Genomic DNA, 18272 nt, shown 5'->3' with positions numbered 1-18272 from the left:
CAGCCGAGCTTTAAAAAAAGAAAGAGACGCAATTCACTGGCTCCAGAATCCAGGGGCATGCCTGGCCCGGCCGAGTCAAGGCCTTCGCTTGCTTCGGGTCAATTCAGCGAATCTGGCAGGTCTCCCAGTGCGCACCCTCTTCTCAAACTTTTCTTACGCGTACCCTCTTCGCAGACTAGGTAAAGAGAGTGACATGCTCGTGTACAGTAGCATCCGTACTGAGCAGTCCAGGACCGCAAATGGGACACTCACATGCCCAAGGCTGGGCAAGCGGCTCTCGGGTCAGGGTTCTAAGAAGAGCTTTGTTTACATTTGATTCAATTCGTACAGGCTCGACAGAAGCGCCGTTTGGAAATGACGGGGCAGATCTATGGATACGGCCCACGACAGCCAATATAAATTTTCGCCATCCTTGATAAGGGAGAGAGGCATGCGTTTTCGCCTCTTTGGCCCTTGTGTGCAATTGGTAGTTGATACAGTTCTCCTTTTCTTCGCATGCCCTGCGTGTCGACTTCGTACCTGAAGCAATTGACTCTTGATAGTTCAGCTGGAGCGCTGAACTGGCTGGCCGGGAATGGACAAAGGCTGGACACAGGCAACAAACCCGGATGGTGGCTGAGAGGCGATGTTGTCATCTCGAAGAAGGTACCGAACTTCAAGTATCTTCAGAACAGACGTCACAGCGGCCTTACTCGTACCGGCAGCATTTCAAACTCGGGGCGGCCAGACCGGTCTGGGAAGTTGCCAGCTCTGTTACACTGAGGCGTTTGCGAGCAACCTGAATGCTGCAAGGCTTTCTTTCACTTGGACCATCAGGTAAGGTACGCATAGCTGAGAATGTTTCCCAGATGGAGCCGGCGGTACCAAAGTCTTCGACGAGGAGAACTTTCGGGCTAGGATGCGATTCCGCAAGCTTCGGGGCCCCAAGAGCGGGAGGCCGGGAGACCGGGAAGAGGGATTGATGGAGACGATTGGACGGAATGCTTCCATGTGGATTGCTTCTCTGCCAGCTCAGCTTTCTCCTATTTTGACATGGGGAACCGTGAAGGAGAAAAAAAAAAAATAACGAGACCGATCGGTCTGACTAAGGGAACGAGGAAACAGGGAATAATTACTAGGTACATTGGCCCTGCAGCCTGGCCGCCTCACCACCGACAAACACGACGCCGTGCTTGCCAGTTGCTAATTGCCACGCTTTCTTCAAGTCTAGCTTCAAGCCTGCAGTTTCCTGGACTGGTCTCCGTTTTCCGGCTAACAGGACCTGAGGCTAACAGAAGCGCCGGCGGGCCGCAAGCAGCCCCGGTCTTCTCTCCCCGTGCACCTTCTCCTGCCTTCCACTGATGCCTTGGCGCCTCATTCTTATCTGTATCGGACTTGCTGCAGGTCGCTGAGAGCATGGAACCTTGACGGACAAGTGCCATGTCATTGGATGCTTACCTAAAGCTGCTGCCAAGCATGTTCCCCGGATGTACACCAAAACCACGTGATACGTCCCAAATCTCAGCCTCGCCTGCCTACAAGCTGATACGCTGTCCTGCGCTGAGCACTGCGTCCTTGGTTCATCCCGCCCGCTGCGCGCTCCAGATTCCGTTCTCAATTCCCCATCTTCTCTCCAAACCTTGCCAGTCGACCAACAAAAAATTTCATCGACCGCCCAGCGGCCCGCCTGCAAGCAATACTAGCAAAAATTCCACCTCCAAACATCTTGCATCACGTGACCGAAATCGGCGAGCAGACGAAAAAAACACCATCCATACGACACGACTATTGCGCGCGACGACGAGTGGCTCCCCGATAGCCACCCCCTTCCTACCCCTGAACGCGTGCAAGTAGATGCCTCGGCCCACCAAGAGCTCCTCATAGAGGCTGTCAGTACGTCCCGCGACGCGCGACTCTCAGCCTTGCGACGTCTTGATAAGATGACACTTGTCTAACGTCTGAGATGCAGACCCTGGCGCCCATCCACCTTCTCCCGAGACGCGACGGCTCCCTCGATCACTGGCGAGGTGGGCTTTGGGGCATGAATAATCCGGCCGCTTACACTCCTCTCGAGTCCTTGTTTCTGTTCCAAGCCATTCTCAAGCACGGCGTCGAAGCCACTGCCTTCGTCAAGGTTTCCGATCTTCTCGTCAACAACTCGTTGATCAAAGATGACAAGACATACGACGCTAAACGACTGAGCCCGGATGCGCTTCGACAACTCTTCCTGCACCTGCTGCAGGAAGAGCTGAGGATCGAGAGTGCGACGACCGATAAGGCCGATGGCGCGTCGCCAACTTTGAAGAAACGCAAGCTCAGTCATCCGCCACTACCTACGCTTAAGGAGGTCAAGGAGCAGTCACATAGGTTCCCCGCGTTGGTGGATCGACTCTATGCAAGATATAAGGAAAATGTCGTCAGGGATATCAAGGAAGATGAACGGCGCATCGAGACGCTCGCCAGAGATATCAAGATTCTTGAAACGCAAGACGCGATCGATCGAGCCAAGGCGAACACACCCCGTCCAGTCGCACCAAATGGGTCTTCAGCGCCAAAGCCTGTCCCGACACCTGTCCCGGTTCCCTCTTTGAACTCCACGCCCGGCCAGGTCGCATCTCAAAATCAAGCCAAGCGATCGACCCCAACGCCTCCCGTTGAGACTCCGCGACCGATTAGGCCTGCGAACGGACAAGGTTCCGTTCCGACGCAGACTCCAGTACCGATTCCGAGACATGTACCACTGCAGCCTCAAGCGCTCCCACGGCCACCAACGACCGTTGCGCCAGCTCCACCCCCGGCCCTACAGCCTGCGCCAGCAAGACGAGATGTAGCTCCGCCGGCAGGCGCGTTTCAGCAATCACCTACGGTGCCTCCGGCGCAAGCTGTGTCTGCTACTGGGGCATCGGTTATGGCACCCGCTAGCGGGCCAGACGCCAAGCAGCATCAAAATCTGAAGCCTCCCAATAGTGCCGGCCAGGTCTTGCAGCCCCCTGCTGGTGCTGGGCATCCGCCAGTTCGGCCCGGCCAGTCGACGTCGCCGGTCCCTCTGCCGGCAATATCACCACGGCCGGAAAACATACCCAAAACTCGGATTCCAACGCCAGGGACGCCCGCTCAACCCTCAACTCCGGGGACTCTGAAGTGGGAAAAGCCATATCAGCCTGCGGCACCAGCACTTCAACCACAGGGCCGCCCTATGCCAGCTCAAACCCCAACACCTCCTGCACCTTCTACCCCGAATCAGGCGCATCACCCTGCTCAATGGTATCCTCAACCAACAGGGCAATACCATGGTCCTCCGCAGCCTCCTCATGTTCCAATGCAAGCAAATCAGACACAGAGATATTCGCAGCAACCCCAGCCGGTACTGGTAGCGCCTCAACCCCAAGGTCACCCTCAGCCCCAAGGGCAAGCCCAGTCTCACCCTCAGGCTCAGGCTCAAGCTCACACGCAGGCTCAAGCTCAGGCTCAGGCTCACGTTCATATTCAACCCCAGACTCAGACACCAGTCAAAAATCAGAATCAGCCTCAGCCTCAAAAGCATCATCAACCCCCGACACCTCAGCCTCAGCCTCAGCCAAAGGGACAGTTGGTGGCTCCAGCCCACTCAACGCCGACCAAGGAGCCTTCAGAGAGCTCTGGGAACCTACCGCGCAGAGGCCGTCCACCAGGCCCGTCGGTTACGCCTTCTGCGCGGCCACATACCGTTCAGCAGCCACGACCTATCGCTGCAGCATCACCTACCCCATCCGCTGGTGCTTCAGGGCAGACCGTCGTTCCTCCAAGATGGCAGCAACCTCACCCTTCCCCCTATGCACAGCAACAATTCAGCCCTACGCCAGCTCCGGCCCCAGCCCCTGCGCCATCCCAGCCGAATGCTAAGCCAAATGATGCTCAAAGGCGCGTGAGCCCTCCCTTCAATAAGCAACAACCCCGGCCTGCTATTCCTCCTCACCTGGTTTCGCAAGTTGCTGCTGCTGCAGCTGCTGCACCTCCAGCACAACGAGCCGCGAATACTCCTATCCCACCGCCACAGACGCCTGTCACAGCGCCTCCCAGCTTCCTTCTTACTGGCTCCGGAACTAAGTGGACCGTGACTTCTACGCCTTCGACCCCTCGGCCGGGTGCATCAGACAAGGAGGTTGCTAGTCCCGCCTTTGAACCACTGAGCCCTGTACAGCAAGTTGCGCCGTTGCCGTCTGCGCCTACACCTACACAAGCACCGCGAAAGCCCAGTCCTAAGCCGACCCCCGTACCCATTCCAGTGCCGAAGTCAGAGACGAAAACTCCCGGCCCTAGAGGCCGAGGCCGCCCCCCACGCAGTGCGCACAAGGTCCGTGCCGACAGCACACCTTCGGTTGCGGGTACGCGACGAAGTCAGTCGGTCACGTCACAAACTGACGAGTTGTCAATGGATCACCATGAGCTGGCGCCCAGAATTAAGGACGAGAACGCCACTCCTAGAGTGACTCCCAGAGCGACACCGAAACCACAAGATGACACGGGCGATACAACTGCTGACGAAAGCGTGCCGAGTCGGCGCAACATGATTACACCTAGTAGCGTGTCATCCCGCCTTGCTCATAAGCGCAAACGTCAGGACACTCCAACCGAGCCACTCGCACCGCCGACAGCCCCGACTCACGTGCTATGGACACGCCAGTTTGGTCGTGTAAGTGCTGCTGCGCTTGATCAGATTGGTGCTCACAGGTTTGCAAACCAATTCGCGAATCCCATTCGAGAGCGAGACGCCCCTGGTTACAAGACTCTGATCATTCAGCCGCAAGACATCAAGTCTATTCGCGCAGCCATCACACATGGCAACAGAGCAGCTACTGAGGCCGCCAAGGCCTTGCCAGACGGTGACCCAGGCACAGGGTCTGTTCTTTTGCCAATCAGTGACGATCTGGTGCCACCAAAGAGCATCATCAACAGCGCCCAACTCGAACGAGAGCTTGTTCATATGTTCTCGAACGCCATCATGTACAATCTCAACCCGAGTCGCGGGCCCGGTCCGGCTTTCATGAAGGGCGGCAGTGCTGCGGATGGGGCTGACGTAGTGGGGTATGAGGTTGACGAGGACGCCGTGGTGCGTTCTACGAGGATGATGTCTATGGAGGTCGAGAAGATTATAGGAGAGCTCCGTAACGCGGAGAAGGAGCGCACAGGTCAAGCTCCCTCGAACTCTGGGAACACGAGGCCGGCTAGCGTCGCTACAGGTGAAGATACACCAATGGCGGAAGACGACGTTGATGAGTTGGCGGGCGACGCAGATATAACCTCTTCAACAAGGAGACGACGCGTGGGCACGAGGAACTAGAGGCTGCCGCGCATCGCACGCAAGCTTCGTTGATTGGAGGGTCATTTCTTTGCGAGTTGTATGTCGGGGGCCTAGAAACGGCCTCCTTTAGAGAAGAAGTGTGTAGGATACTCTGAGTAGCCCTTAGCGTCTACTTTCGTATGATAATGTTACCAAGCAGCCCAAGTGTGGCTAAGCCAGTTAATTCAATGGTCCTCAACATTTAACAATATGTGATGTGACTTGTAAGGAAGAGAGGCACATGGGCATAGATGGTGTCACGTAAGACTGACGTATGTGTCGGGATTCTGCGTATCCAAACGGTTGGTCTCGTCTTCTCTCTTTCTTAACTCCTATTCATCATGGCCTTGCCGAGGAAGGCACGGCGGGTATTTGCGCGGTGGGAAAGCAGGACTGGGAAAACTGTGCGAGTAGTTATACGAGTTGCTATAAAGGTACCGAGGGCTCAAAAAAAAGAAATAGCAAAACTACAAAAGAGTTCACCCCGGTGGCGAACGGGGGCTACATCTCTGGCGCTCATATATCTACGGTATATATATATATATATCAGGAATTTTTTTCGACTTGAACTCGGGACCTCTGAGCCTTTACCGATTAGGCTGTTCGTGGACTTGAACCACTCCACCACCCAGCCAGTTTTGACCTGACCCCCAAGGGGGCGCCTGCTGGCTGGTGACGGGAATGGAGTTGAGGGGGTCTATATGGGTTTCGGTTGTGGTGTATTCGGATGTGTATTCAAGTGTGTATTTAGGTCGTGGTGGAAGGAAACGAATCACGGACGGTTCCTTCCTCCCTGCTTACCTACCCAACTTTTTCTCGATACCTTTCGTTTGAGGACGGTGGAGGTACCTACGTATATCAACTTGGCTTATAATATATGATTTGAATGAAAGTAGATGTCCCGAGTGAAGTATTGTACAATTAGAATTTGTCCAGTGGTTCTCCTCTCCTCCTATCCTTGAATATTGTCTTTTCCAGAACGATTAGTCTAAATGATAGAAACTGAGCTCACAATAAATGTGAACAAAATTTAATGACTAGAATAGAGTGACTATTAACGAATTGTACAATAGGTCCCCGTTTCTCTAGCACAATATCCAGAACGGATCTACTTATCATTATAAAGTAAGGTGGAACAAATCTGCGAAACTTTGAAGTAGGAACCGCTGGTTTTGAGGAAAGAGTCAGTAAGAATTCAAGATACTAAGCTTTCAGGACGGATGGTTGAAATCTTGATAGCACGTCTCCGAATGGCCTTTTTTATAAATATTGGCTGTAGTAAACAGGCCCATTGTCTTCCAGAACTCTGAGGTCATTTTCTCCAAAAGGCAGACTGAAGATAAAACATAGTATTCTCTATTACCATGTAGAAATACTCAGGTCGATTACCGCCCCCCTCGAGAATCACACTAAATAACTTATAGATCCAGATCGAGAATGCCGCTTAAACCATTCATAAACTTCTCGGTTGTTCACACGCCCAGAGTAGGATATAATAGTAAAATCTCTCAAAATGAGATAGCAAGTCAACTCTCAAGAGAAGCCATTCTCCAGCTTCCCGTGCAAATTTCACAAAAGGCCTACCACGGGACAGACGTTCCATTGTACAAAAAGAACTTCCCGCTATCAGCGCTCTTGAGCCCAGCCAGCAGAGCCAATATACCCCCCGCACTATCTTCCACCTCAACCGTCGCCCCAGGCCCACCAGAATCAGTCTTGACATGACCCGGATCGACAGCCACCGCAACGACCCCCTGGCCCCTCAACTCCCGCGCCTGATGCACCGTCAGCATGTTCAGCGCCGCCTTGCTGATGGAGTAGCCCGCCAGCATCCCGACGCGGCCGTCGCTGGTCCAGCCCAGGCTGCCCGCGCCGGAGGTAATGTTGGCGACGACCGCGGCGATCCTCTCCTCGCCCTCGCCAGCAGCCTCCGCACCGTCCTTCTCGCTACCGCCCTCGGCTGTCAGGAAGGGTAGCAAGACCTGCACCATCCTCGCCGGGCCGAGCACGTTGGTCTCCATGTGCACGTCCAGTCCCGCCTTATCAAGCGTCAAGCTCGTCTGGTGCGCAAATTGCAGCGTCGCGGCGTTGTTGATGAGAAAGTCCACTTTAGCCGGCGTCCCGCGGCTCTCTTGGAGGGCTGCTGACAGCCGGCCGGGGAGCGCGGCGATGGATGCCTCGGAGGAGACGTCGCATTCGAGGATGTGCGTCGTGGCGGTGCTGGAGGATCGGATGGCTTCGAGGGCCGAGAGGTCTGTGGAAGGGGCGGTGGAGCGGACGAGGGCGATGACTGTGTTGGAGGGGGATTTGCTTAGTTGGTTGATGTATTCCAGGCCGATGCCAGCTCTGGCGCCGGTGACTACGTATGTTGGCATGGCTTTTTCCACTCGCGGCGGAAGTTAGAATGGGGATAGGTTTGGTTTGCTGCGTGGATGATTCCTCTTTGCTTCTGTCTAGACGATGTGTATCGTACACTGTTTTCGTGGCTTGGGTCATCTCACGACTTCAGCATTCCGAAACACCACCACCATCATATGAAGACCCATTAGCCTACATAAAAGATCAACTTTATGAGGAGAGAGTTGATGCCGACTGGCGAGATTCAGGATGGATTGGTAATACGAAATTCTCAGTAAGCTCCGGGTGAGATCACTTCTGAATTGCCTAAATGCAACCTGCATAAAGGATCAGTCGTCAGCGACCATATGATCCAATCTTACACAAGATGTTAACGTTGGCTGAGTAAAGGTGTGGCTTTTGACCGTATGTGCTTGAAAGACGGCCATCTACCTCTCGAAAGGAGGTAGTGAATGGGACATCCGATGGGGCTCCGGCGACGGGCCCGGTAAATGTGGAGACCCGACCGGAGATGGGTGCCGGGTGTCACTGTCGAGGCCGGAGTGGATGCAATTCTCCCCGTGCCAGGGGGCATCATGCACGGTCAGTCACTATGGAAGGGAACGGGATGGCCCGGCGTTATGCCAATCTCCGCGCGCATCGACAGATCATACAGAGTCTACTCCTTTGAGGCGAAAACGAGAAATCACAGAGTCATTCGAATTGCTGCGCCAGCACCAAGACCAAATCAGGGGCGAAACGGGGGCGGCGATTTGCAAAGTCTTAGTCGATACGGACACGTATTCGTAGTACGAAGACATCACAGCTAACGTCTGAGAGAAAGCAAGTAAGCGAGGGCCGTGAGAGCGAATCTTTGTTCTGCGGCAGTCTTGGTATTTGAGGCAGTGTTGTTTTGCCGTTGGTATGGTCTTCATGACGGCTGGAAGCAAAGCGGTGGCGGTCCTGGTTTCGCGTCGCTTGGCGCGCCGATTGGGCGTATTTTGTACACCTATCACGGTGTATCACCACCTTGCATGCCTTTGACGGCCGATCAGTGTTTTGCTATGAGAGAAAAAAAAGGATGCTACCAGGTGTGCCGGCAAAGTGGCGGTCGGTCCATTGGGCTTGGCTGTCAAAGTTAGGCTAACCTTAGTTTACCTCGTTTCTAGGTGGTGAGGTTGGGACCAGACCGCCACGAAAAAAAACCCTAATGATCCAGCCACATCGAACCTAGTGTAGACATCCGCATAAACTTGGTTTGAGGAGCGTGTAGCACTGTCCATTGGGAGGAACTACCGTTTGAATGGGACGGGAAACCAAGTCAAGAAGTTGCGATGATTTACAACAGAAGCTTGGAAAGCGAACAGGGATGACTGGCTGGAGGATGCCGTTTCGGCGCAGGTTTCCGAATGGAAGCTTCAGTACCGCCTTCTAGGTTCTAATCTGACGTCAGAGGGAAAGGGGTGCAACCCATGGCATGGAAAAGGTGCTTTCGGAGCTTTCCTCGTGGAGGAACTGCACTAAGGGAGAGGTTGCTCGATAATAAAGTTTTCTTACTTCGTTTCCCGGGTGTGGGTGTGGCTGACTGGGGGCCGACTATCAAAACAAAACCAAATTAGGCCGTTCTCTTGGCATTTCTCTGCCGCAACAGCTGCGCCTCACTGACTCTCTTGATCTTCAAGTTGTTGCACGTGTAAGTTGGTTGCGTTGTTCAATGTGGGTGTGCCAGCTCTCAGAGGTATTCGCTAGAATCTCCGTTCCATCAGACAACCGTGACAGTGACACCCACCCGAGCATCGAGGCACATGGCTGGTTTGCTTGGGGAAGCCTTGTTTTTTCTTCCCTCTCTGTGGCAGGAGAAGTGAGTAAGTGTGTGTGTGTTCTTGTGTGATTTGAGATGATGTCAGTTTAAAGTCTTGGCAATCTCCCACATCCCCCATTCCCCCCGCCCCTTGCTATGTATCTGTTTCTTGAGTCGGCCGGTAGTCACTGGTGATTGAAGGAATTGTGGGAGACAAATCGGAAGAGGTGGAAAACGACAGAGGGTGAGACGACCAAGAGAGGCAGTGCAGTTCTCGGTCCTCAGTCCTCAGGTCTTGCTCCTCTCAAATCCTCCAAGAGCCAAGTCCTTTCTGCTTATCCGAGCTCAGAAAACCAGCCCAAGGGTGAGCGCATCCCAAGACGGTAGTTATCTGTTCGTACCTGTGACAGCGCATTCGCGGTACGGTGTACCTGACGGGGGGCCCTCTGCCTGCCGGGGTTCTTATTCCGGGCTGTTCTGTAATAATCTGTAATCGGGTTGTCACCGGCTCCGGGTATGCAGAAGGACTGGTCTCTTCCGGGGTGTGGGTGCCACAATGGCAATCCCTCTACGCGGGATGGCTCCCATGGTTGCCCCAATGATGATGAGATGCATCCATTAGCCCATATCCGTACTCCCTCATGATTGAGAGTTGAGTTTGGGGCACCGCTGCATGGCAAAGACCAAAATTGCCTTTTCGTACCCGATCTGACCTTGTGAGCACGGCCACACCAAACGTGGAGAAGCTACTATGATGAAAGTTGGGATGGAAGATGTCGCCCCATAGTCGCTCCTTTTCGCCTCAAAGGCTCAGACGGTTGACAGAAACCTAAGCATCTTTTCTGTCGTTTCGCTGTGTTTCTCGGGAGTGCTGCCGAAGCAAGATGGCCGCTGTTAGGTTCCTGCCAAGAGGGCCGGACTGTGGCTCATCCCTATTTTGCGGTCGGCGGCCTCCTTGTTTCTTCCTCGGTTGTCACAGAGAAACTTGAGAACGGAGAAAGACGAATGTCTCGGCGGCATCCAATCTTTGCTGGATTCATTCGGGTCTTCAGGCGACGTATGGATCAGTCCACTGTTTCTGGGGGCTCAGAGTGACCAAAGCTCTTCATCCGGTGAAGCGAACACCGGGCCCGTGGGAACTGGGGCGGTAAATGGTCCGATGGATGGTTCTTCACCTCGGTCTACGGACATGTGTTGGGCCCCGAGTTTGCCATGAATGTGTGGATAATAAAGTGAAAGTGAGAGTGAGGGTGAGAGTGAAAGTGAGCACTGAGATGGAAGTGAGTGAGATGAAGGTCAAGTATGGTATCCGCACATGCGTTACTCAGTTCTGATACTGTTTTTTTTACCCAAGTAAGGTACCTAACTAAGCTAAGGTTATAGCCCATAATCGATAGTCAAGAGGAGGACGACCAAAGAGGGAGAGCGAGGTCCTCGCATCTAACCTGATTGAATGCTTTTATTTGATAGATTGAATGCAATTCCACCGCCCACCGCAATTCAAAGACATGGCTTGGCGTCCCCCCCTGTACAGCTTGAAAAGCACTTTCGATATCCAATGAGCTGCTCCCCGTCTTGGCAATGAGATAACCTGTCACCCACTGTACTGCGTACTCCGACCTTTGCAGATTACCCTTATGATGTGGTCTCTTCCCAATGAGCGAAGCGAACAGTAAGTGAGTGAGTGAGTGAGCACTGAGCAGCAAAGAGCGCGAATTAACGTAAATGACCACTCGCCTGCACGTTTACGTACTGGGCGTGAGCGACGTCTTGGCATCTTGGGATTTCCTTGGCCTTTGGTCGAATCACCGACAATGGTGGCTGTGTAAGTCTCCTGTCCTGATGAATGCTCTCCAGTCCAAAGTACCTCACCCGTTGGCTAGGCGGCCTAGAACTTGCCAAGCCCAGCTGGTGAGGCACCTACGATGTCCACGACCTAGCGGCGTGTTGTTTCTTCTCTTCCCCCCATGTTTCTCGTCCCGAGCGTGCAACCCTGTGCCATCATCAATTCCATTGTAACTTGCTTGAGGCAGGTGAAGCTGGCGGTTGTTGCGGGCGCTTGGCCCGTTGTTGATTGCTATCCGTTGTCAGTCCACAACCGACAGACCATCATCCATCACCACCATCACACAGAGACGCTTCCTCTCGTTCTCACACCCACGTCACTACCTAATTCTCTCTCTTTCCCTCACCCTTGGCATCGTGACTCCACGTACAGATGACCGCAAAAGTCTTTTCTGCCCAAATCTGCCCTGCCACAGCCCACATCTGTATCTGTCCTTCATCTACTCTTTTCATCCAACTTTGATCTTCCACCATCCGGATAGACTCGCCGAAAGACACGTACCGGATCGATACCTCAACGGTCCAAGAGAGAAAAGTCTACGCTTCACAGCCCTCTTCTGTGGCCCCTTGGATGTCATGACCCCATCAAACCTAGCGGGCCGCCTTCTCCAGATCACCCTCGCCTGAGGATCCACGTCTGGACATATCAACTGGCATCCAGGTCCCATCTCGCAATCCGCATTGCTGGCACCAATAATCCTCACCGGGAGGTAAACGACCAAACCGCCACCAACAAGCAGCAGCGAACAAGCTTCAGCTCAATAAGCTCCCTCACCTCGATCCATTATTTTCTCTCTCCCTACCTCCCTTTTGACACTACTCTACACCGCCTCCCAATCCAAACCGAATCGTCAACTTGTATTCAGCTCGCAACGGTGCTACACTCAATTGCCACTCGCTGAACAACTGGCTCCCTTCTCTTTGGGTCCATTTACATACTCCGTGTGTAACATCACCACCCCTTCTTTGTTTGCACCACAACCCACGCATCCCAAGTTGTTCTGCAACTACCCATTCACCAACGCCCATCGCAGAAAAGCAGCTGCCAATCACTGCTCCTTCCTCCCCCAAAACGAGGCAGGCGGACTGTCGCTGTCCTGAAATTCTTCTATTGCCCTCCGAGCTTCCACCACTCTCCAGGATCACTACTCTGGGTGACGAGGCAGAAACACCGACCGAACCCCAAATAATAAGACCAAGGCATCACCATGCCGCGGAATCCTTCTCCGCTGAGGCGGCCACGGGCGCCTACTATCACGCTGGATACTTCAGCCGTGAACGACCAAGGTATGACGCCATATTGCATTCCTCCTCCCTGGACCGGTCATGAAATAATCCTTCTCCCACCGTGTCCAGCCGGGCCAAACTAACCAGGGTCGCGTTCGAATTACAGAAGACGACCAACACCAACACCAAATCACATCGTCACCGTCTTCCTCAGACCACGGCGACGAAATCAATAATACGTTATCAGTGCCCACGAGGAAGTCACGGTCCCAGTCTTGGGATTCGAACAACACCACACTAGCAAAGTCGAAAACAAACGAAGGCACTGACAAGAACGCTGCACACCTTTCGGGCTCTCCCAAAGGCTATGGCGCAAACCCGGACGAAGCCCTGGCACCAAACCCAGGCGAAGAGGCGTCTTTCCATGTTGACAACAACCCGTTTGCCTACACACCTGGCCAGGTTTCCAAGCTCATTAACCCAAAGAGTCTAGATGCCTTCGTGGCCGTTGGAGGTCTTGTTGGCTTGGAGAAGGGTCTACGGACAGACAGGCGCGCCGGTCTGAGTCTCGACGAATCCCGGCTTGACGGCAGCATCAGCTTCGAGGAGGCCGTCGCTGCGGGAAAGAAGCTCCCGTCGTCCTCAGACGCTGTGCCAACGGATGCGCTTCAACAGGATGCCGCCCACCACGGCGATGGTGCCGGCAAAGGCTTCGACGACCGGAAGAGGGTATTTGGGCAAAACATTTTGCCAGAGAGGAAATCGCTGTCACTGTTGCAACTCGCATGGATTGCGATGAAGGACAAGGTTTTGATTCTTCTGAGTGTGGCCGCCGTCATTTCTCTGGCATTGGGATTGTACCAAACTTTTGGAGCAACTCATCACGGAGATGACACGGCCAAGCTCGAGTGGGTTGAAGGTGTTGCCATTATCGTCGCCATCACGATTGTCGTGGTTGTCGGTTCGCTCAATGATTGGCAAAAGGAGCGGCAATTCCGGAAGCTCAACCAGAAGAAGGAGGACCGCATCGTCAAGGTGATTCGATCCGGAAAGCCCGCCAACCTCTCGGTTCACGACATTCTTGTTGGAGACGTCATGCTTTTGGAGCAGGGTGACATCATACCTGTGGATGGTATTTTCATCGATGGGCACAACGTCAGCTGCGATGAATCGTCTGCAACTGGAGAGTCTGATCTGATCAAGAAAGTACCAGCAGACGCCGTCATGAAGGCACTGCATGAGGAGGAAGTGAACCCCAAGAAGCTTGATCCTTTCATTATCTCTGGAGCGAGAGTTCTGGATGGCGTTGGAACGTTTTTGGTCACCGCTGTCGGTCAGAACTCAAGCCATGGCAAGACCATGATGTCCCTCCGCGACGATCCTGGAATGACTCCTCTACAGCTCAAGCTGAATATTCTTGCGGGTAAGTTTATTTTCTGGTCTTGCTAGCCAGTGTGCTAACAACACTTTCAGGTTACATTGCGAAGCTCGGTAGTGGTGCCGGTCTCCTCCTTCTGGGTGTCTTGACGATCGAATTCCTGGCTCATCTTCCTAATAATAGAGACTCTCCCGAGGAGAAGGGCCAACGCTTCCTGCAGATTCTCATTACATCTATCACTATTATCGTCGTTGCAGTGCCTGAGGGTTTACCCCTGGCCGTCACTCTCGCCCTTGCCTACGCTACCAAGCGGATGACCAAGGAGAACAACCTCGTCCGTCACCTGCAATCCTGCGAAACAATGGGTAATGCCACTGTCATTTGCTCTGACAAGACTGGTACCCTGACGGAGAATGTCATGACTGTCGTCGCCGGCACTTTGGGTACGGGCAACTTCCGCTTCGTTGCCTCTGACGATCAATCAACCGAGACCGGCCAGGAGGATGGGGAGTCGGACGTACATGTTACTGGAGATGACAAGAAGTCCCAAGCTTCAACCGAAGTCCCCATGTCCAAGCTTTCATCCGCAATCGACGCGGATTTCAGAGATCTTGTTAAGCAGTCCGTTGCGATGAACACGACTGCTTTCGAAACGGAGGAGAACGGAAAGCAGGTATTTGTAGGCACGAAAACCGAGACCGCCCTGCTCGATTGGGCTCGCCGATGCTTTGCCCTTCAGCAAATTGCCATCGAACGCGAGAACTGCCCCGTTCAGCAGCTCTTCCCCTTCAACTCGAAGCGAAAGGCCATGGGTGCCGTTGTGCGCCTCCCGAACAACAAGTTCCGTTTCTTCATCAAGGGCGCCCCTGAGATCCTTTTGGGACAATGCACCAGCGCCGTATCAGACCCCACGAAGTCTCCTACGACTGCCTCAATGGCATCGGATCAGCAAGAGCACATCCGTCAAATCATTACCGACTACGCCCGTCGCTCCCTCCGCACGATTGCCCTTGGCTACCGCGATTTTGAGCAGTGGCCTCCCGAGAACGCCCGCAAGGAGGAAGGCTCCCAGAACATCGAGTTCTCCAGCATCTTTAAGAACCTGACGTGGCTCGGTGTTGTAGGTATCCAGGATCCTGTCCGTGCTGGCGTTCCAAAGGCCGTGGAGGACTGTCGCACCGCCTCTGTGTCGGTCAAGATGGTCACCGGTGACAATGTCGAGACAGCGAGAGCTATTGCGAAAGATTGCGGTATTCTTACGGAGAAGGGTAAGGTTATGGAGGGAATCGAGTTCCGCCGCATGGACGACCGTGAGCGTGTCAACATTGTTCGGGATCTCTGTGTATTGGCACGATCCAGCCCCGAGGACAAGAGAATCCTGGTCAAGGCTTTGCGAAGTTTGGGCGAGGTTGTTGCCGTCACTGGCGACGGCACGAACGATGCGCCTGCGCTGAAGTCTGCGGATGTTGGTTTCTCCATGGGCATCACCGGAACTGAAGTCGCCAAGGAAGCCTCCGATATTATTTTGATGGACGATAACTTCTCGTCAATCGTCAAGGCCATGGCTTGGGGCCGCGCCATTAACGACGCTGTCAAGAAGTTCCTGCAGTTTCAGATCACAGTCAACATCACTGCTGTCGTCCTCACATTTGTCACCGCCGTAGGCAGCGAAACCCAAGAGCCCGTCCTGAACGCCGTCCAGCTTCTCTGGGTTAACCTTATCATGGATACCTTCGCCGCCCTCGCCCTCGCTACCGATCCTCCCACCGAGAGCATGCTCCACCGCAAGCCCGAGGCCAAGACCGCCGCGTTGATCAACACGCCCATGTGGAAGATGATTATCGGCCAGTCCATCTACCAACTTATCGTCACCCTAATCCTCCACTTTGTCGGTCCCAGCTTCCTCAACTATCCCACTGGCCAGCAAAAGACGCTCGTCTTCAACGTCTTCGTCTTTATGCAAATCTTCAAGCTCATCAACTCCAGACGTATCGACAACAATCTCAACATTTTTGAGGGCATCACCAAGAACAAGCTCTTCGCGCTCATGATGTCCATCATGGCCGGCGGCCAGGTCCTCATCGTGTTCGTCGGCGGCGCCGCGTTCAAGGTTGAGAAGCTCAATGGACCGCAATGGGGCATCTCCATCGTCCTCGGCATCATCTCCATCCCCGTCGGTGTCCTCATCCGCCTCTTCCCCGACTCGTGGTTCGTTGCCATCGTCAGCCCTCTTGCGTGGGCGTGGTCCAAGATCCCCAAGTGGAAGCGCAAGAAGAAGACGGACGAGGAGGACAGCGAGCACCTAGGCGCCGGCGGCGTCAAGGATGCCCTGCTCGAGATCAGAGACGATCTCGCCTTCCTCAAGCGCATCAAGGGAGGAAGAATCAGCCAGATCAGCGAAGTTATCATGAAGCCTCGCGAGTACCGCGAGAGAACACGCAGCCGGAGCGGGTCCAGATCGTCGAGCAGACATAGTGCGTCGCCGATGAAGGCCGCCCTGGGCATGCCCGGTATCTTGGCGGCTAGTGTTGGAGGCTTGTCACCTGTTGAGCGACCGGTGTCACACGACAGCCGGAACACGGATGGAGAACGCGATCAGGAGCAGAGTCGCAAAGAATGAAAGGTTGGAAAGGAAGCCAAGGTAGGTCCTCGCTACCAGGACCTTCCGCGGTGAGCCTCTCAATATGCATTGGGTGCCCCTCGGGATCAGGGACATCCAACCCTGTTTGTCTATCTGAGCGTGTGTTGGCTTTTTCTTTTCTTTTGCCCTTCAATGTTACGAATGACCCGACCCGATCGAGATCCGACCTGTACTCTTGCCCTTATTTTCCTTGGACCGATCGAGAGATACGACATATCCACACCCTGTACGATAAAATCCACCATCAAAACCAAAAGATATACACACGCCTGATAGACCCGACGATCGTGTACGGTGCGAGACCGAGAGAGAGATCAAAAAATAGTTAATCCAATGATACCAATTCTAACATTATACAATGACCTGATGCGAGTGATTGAATGTATATGGTGTGAAAGGCGACTTGTGTACGTCCTCACGTCGAGCTAATCTACTTTCATATAAAAAGACGTCTAGTTTAGTCATACCCAACGACATCTTTAATTAAGTATAGATATACACACGAGTATAGAAGGGAGAGTATTCAGTCCACTGACGACGGGTAAGCAAAACACTACAAAAAAGGGGTATCAATATTGACTAAAATAGCAAAAGAGTTCACCCCCCCGGTACTGATCTGGGGGCTACATCTCTGGCGCTCATGCTGGAAATTTTTCTGGGTGCTCAATCCGGGACTCGAACTCGGGTACTCTCGTATGCGCTTAGCCTGTCGTCGAGTAGGCTGGTTGGCGATTTTGATTGTCGACCCCAAACCACTCCATCACCCAGCCAGTTTGACCTGACCCGTCGACCTAGACGAGCGCCTGCTGGCTGGTGACGGGAATGGAATTGGAGGGGTACATGAAGGGCTTCTGCCTGTCTGGTGCGTATTCAGGTCGGGCGGGCGGGAAGGAAAGGTTATGGGATGAAGGTTTTGGGCAGGTACGGTTGGCCATGCCGTGCCTGCCCTCCGGGCGTGTTTTCCGGGAGTAAGTGGTTAGCCTATGGGTCAGAGGTAAGAACGTAGAAAGCAATGCGACTTTACAAGTGCGTATTTGACATACCTTGTCTTTCTCAGCGGGGAAGTGAGGGTGTAGCTACCTAGTACAGAATCAAGTGTTTTCTCAGGAGGTGATACTTTCAAAAGTCTACAAGGATACCAATAAGACACAAAATACTTCTTTTACCTTCACTATAAGTAACTCATAGGCTAAGATATACAACTTGTTCACAACGCAATAAGGCATTCGTTTATATAAGTAGCTACTCCTCCTAATCAATAATCCTAGCCTTTAGTAGTTAGCTATATAAGTTAGTACGATAGCATAAGTAAAAGAGTCTGCTTCTTAGCCACGCTATCGATCTATCAAGGTCCGTTCTTTTAAAGTGAGGGACTTAAGGAGGTCAGTAGCGTAGCAGGGAGCATCCAGAGTTCCCTGCGATGGGCGAAGGCGGCAGTGAATCAAAGCATTAGCCCACCCTGTCGGTCGCAAGTTGGATATGATTCACCACGGAATAAGCATCCAGAGGCCTCGGTAGGTCCATAGTGGCCAAAGGGGCGTACCTGTTTCGGTCTGCGAGAGATGCCATCCTATTCACAGAATCTCAGGCCAAACCCCCAACAGAGATCCAACCTTTGTCATCCAAAACGAGGATATGCTTACATGGCTGTAGAAAAGATGGGTTCTGTGTTATGGCGACAGGCTTTTATCAAATTCGACTGATCAGGCGAGAGGTCCCTCGGCTAGATATGTCACGTGAAAGC

General features: G+C 53.4%; 3 protein-coding genes across 3 annotated transcripts; 2 read left to right on the top strand and 1 right to left on the bottom strand.

The window, feature by feature from the left end:
• The first annotated feature begins 1637 nt into the window (after positions 1 to 1637).
• HER10_EVM0005427 (uncharacterized protein) lies at positions 1638 to 5461 on the top strand. The gene has a single exon (XM_035475045.1). The coding sequence runs from the start codon at positions 2021 to 2023 to the stop codon at positions 5297 to 5299; it is 3279 nt and encodes a 1092-aa protein (XP_035329350.1). The 5' UTR covers positions 1638 to 2020; the 3' UTR covers positions 5300 to 5461.
• Positions 5462 to 6879: 1418 nt separating this feature from the next.
• On the bottom strand, positions 6880 to 7899 carry HER10_EVM0011888 (C-signal protein; the record flags this gene model as incomplete). The annotated part of the gene is made up of 1 exon (XM_035481301.1): positions 6880 to 7899. Exon 1 carries the CDS (start codon positions 7672 to 7674, stop codon positions 6880 to 6882), a length of 795 nt encoding a protein of 264 aa, XP_035330148.1. The 5' UTR covers positions 7675 to 7899.
• Positions 7900 to 11376: 3477 nt separating this feature from the next.
• On the top strand, positions 11377 to 16844 carry HER10_EVM0008905 (calcium-translocating P-type ATPase). Its single transcript, XM_035478411.1, has 3 exons — positions 11377 to 12569; positions 12676 to 13932; positions 13983 to 16844. The coding sequence occupies exons 1-3, from the start codon at positions 12491 to 12493 to the stop codon at positions 16505 to 16507; spliced, it is 3861 nt and encodes a 1286-aa protein (XP_035329784.1). The 5' UTR covers positions 11377 to 12490; the 3' UTR covers positions 16508 to 16844.
• The last annotated feature ends 1428 nt before the right edge of the window (positions 16845 to 18272 follow it).

Source organism: Colletotrichum scovillei (assembly GCF_011075155.1).
Source record: "Colletotrichum scovillei strain TJNH1 chromosome Unknown Contig00009, whole genome shotgun sequence".
Classification (NCBI taxonomy): Eukaryota; Fungi; Ascomycota; class Sordariomycetes; order Glomerellales; family Glomerellaceae; genus Colletotrichum; species Colletotrichum scovillei.
The sequence above is the reverse complement of the archived record's forward strand: the minus strand, read 5'-3'. Positions and strand labels throughout refer to the sequence as shown.

Coding starts and splice junctions, on each gene's coding strand:
- HER10_EVM0005427 (XM_035475045.1), top strand. CDS start 2,021: ATGAATAATCCGGCCGCTTACACTCCTCTCGAGTCCTTGTTTCTGTTC.
- HER10_EVM0008905 (XM_035478411.1), top strand. CDS start 12,491: ATGCCGCGGAATCCTTCTCCGCTGAGGCGGCCACGGGCGCCTACTATC. Junction 12,570..12,675: donor TTCAGCCGTGAACGACCAAG/GTATGACGCCAT, acceptor TTCGAATTACAG/AAGACGACCAACACCAACAC. Junction 13,933..13,982: donor CAAGCTGAATATTCTTGCGG/GTAAGTTTATTT, acceptor CAACACTTTCAG/GTTACATTGCGAAGCTCGGT.